The sequence below is a fragment of the Ostrea edulis genome, chromosome 5 (genome assembly GCF_947568905.1).
Source record: "Ostrea edulis chromosome 5, xbOstEdul1.1, whole genome shotgun sequence".
Lineage (NCBI taxonomy): Eukaryota > Metazoa > Mollusca > Bivalvia > Ostreida > Ostreidae > Ostrea > Ostrea edulis.
The window spans coordinates 3,474,776-3,477,275 of NC_079168.1; the positions used below are offsets into that span (position 1 = coordinate 3,474,776).

The window sequence follows — 2,500 nt, forward strand, 5'->3', positions numbered from 1 at the left end:
TCTAACCTTTGACCTACCTTGAGATAATAACCCTGTCTCTGGTTCTGTTTTAACCTTTGACCTACCGTGAGATAATCCTGTCTCTGGTTCTGTTTTAACCTCTCTAGCACCATGACCTGTTCCGATTCAATCCCTTCCACATCCTTCATCTTCTGTTCACTCCTTTGTAATGTAAATATTTTATCTGACATCAATTCACTTCTATCAAAATTTAAGTCAGATCCTCATAAAGATATGCATACTGATACAATAGCACGATCATACTCAACATCTGTATTCATGTATATATGTATATCATGATATACATTCTCAGGGTGTCAAGTCACCTTTGGTCTAAAAAATATAGGATTATAGGATTTATATTTTTTTTTTTTTGCAATTTATAGGGCAAATATAGGAATTTTTACAGCAGATTTACAGGAATAAAATAGGGTTTTTATTATAGAATTTGTATAAAAGTTTATTGTTTCTGCATAAAAATCTAGCAAGCATAGTATCTTACTGGGGAAGAAATAATATCAAACATAAACAATGATGAAATCCTTTCAGATGTGGACAGTTTTCCATCCAATAGACAGTTCTTATACAATCATCATAGTTATTCTCTTTGTAACAATCTAATTAATTATCAATCTAGCATCAGCTCCTTGGATTTTTTGTTTTTGGTTCCCCCTTTTAATCATTTTGAAAATAGGACTGTCATTTTTTGGATCTATAGGGCTTTATAGGGATTTTAATGACTTATAGAGAAAATATAGGAACATTCAATTTTATTGGAAAATATAGGGATAAATAGGGACTTGACACCCTGCATTCTGTTTGCAATTACAACAAGAGGCCCATGGGCCACATCGCTCACCTGAGTCACCTTGGTCCATATCAGAAGACTTTCTATATATATTTGCATGTAAAACCGTAGTCCTTATCATGGCCCCAATCTACCCCTGGAGGCCATAGTTTTCGCAAACTTGAATCTACACTATGTCAGAAATTTTTCTTGTAAATGTGAACTTCTTTGGCCCAATGGTTCACGAGAAGAAGATATTTGAAGATTTTTCCTATATATTTGTATGTAAAACTTTGATCCCCCCTTGTGGCCCCATCCTACCCCCAGGGGCCATGATTTGAACAAACTTGAATCTGCACTATATCAGAAAGCTTTCATGTAAATATCAGCTTTTCTGGCTCAGTGGTTCTTGAGAAGAAGATTTTAAAAAAAAAATTCCTATATATTTGTATGTAAAACTTTGATCCCCTATTGTGGCCCCATCCTACAACAGGGGGCCATGATTTGAACAAACTTAGCTCTGCTCTATGTTAGGAAGCTGTTCATGTGAATATCAGCTTTTCAGACTCAGTGGTTCTTGAGAAGAAGATTCTAAAAGAATGTCCCTATATATTTGTATGAAAAACTTTGATCCCCCCTTGTAGCCCCATCCTACCCCAGGGGCCATGATTTGAACAAACTTGAATCTGCACTATGTCAGAAAGCTTTCATGTAAATATTAGCTTTTCTGGCTTAGTGGTTCTTGAGAAGAAGATTTTTAAAGATTTTTCATATATATTTGTATGTAAAACTTTGATCCCCTATTGTGGCCCCATCTGACCCCCAGGGGCCAGCATTTTAACAATTTAGAATCTGTACTATATATCAGAAAGCTTTCATATAAATCTCAGCTTTTCTGGCTTAGTGGTTCTGGGAAGAAGATTTTTAAAGATTTTTTCTATATATTTGTATGTAAAACTTTGACCCCCTATTGTGGCCCCATCCAACCCTCGGGGGCCATGATCTTAGCAATTTATAATCTGCACTATATCAGGAAGCTTTCATATAAATCTCAGCTTTTCTGGTTCAGTGGTTCTTGAGAAGAAGATTTTAAAAGATTATTCCTATAAATTTGTATGTAAAACTTTGATGCCCCCCTTGAGGCCCCATTCAATCCCCGGGGTCCATGATTTTAACGAACTTGAATCTGCACTATATAAAAAAAAAACCAAAAAAAAAAACAAAAAAACTTTGACCCCCTATTGTGGCCCCATCCGACCCCTGGGGGCCATGATTTTAACAATTTAGAATCTGCATTATATAAGGAAGCTTTCATATAAATCTCAGCTATTCTGGCTCAGTGGTTCTTGAGAAGAAGATTTTTAAAGATTTTCCCTATATATTTGTATGTAAAACTTTGATCCCCTATTGTGGCCCCATCCGACCCCCGGGGGCCATGATTTTAACAATTTAGAATTTGCATTATATAAGGAAGCTTTCATATAAATCTCAGCTTTTCTGGCTCAGTGGTTCTTCATCAGAAGATTTTTAAAGATTTTCCCTATATATTTGTATGTAAAATTTTGACCCCCTATTGTGGCCCCATCCGACCCCCGGGGGCCATGATTTTAATAATTTAGAATTTGCATTATATAAGGAAGCTTTCATATAAATCTCAGCTTTTCTGGCTCAGTGGTTCTTCAGAAGAAGATTTTTAAAAATTTTCCCTATATA

The 2,500-nt window shown here is 35.5% G+C and overlaps 1 protein-coding gene across 1 annotated transcript in view; it reads right to left on the reverse strand.

Moving 5' to 3' along the window:
* LOC125652892 (ubiquitin-conjugating enzyme E2 Q2-like) overlaps nucleotides 1-2,500 on the reverse strand; it is a 26,575-nt gene that overhangs the window by 10,596 nt on the left and 13,479 nt on the right. The window contains exon 5 of the mRNA XM_048882366.2: nucleotides 66-162. Coding sequence (XP_048738323.1) covers nucleotides 66-162 — 97 coding nt within the window. The remainder of the gene's footprint in view (nucleotides 1-65; nucleotides 163-2,500) is intronic.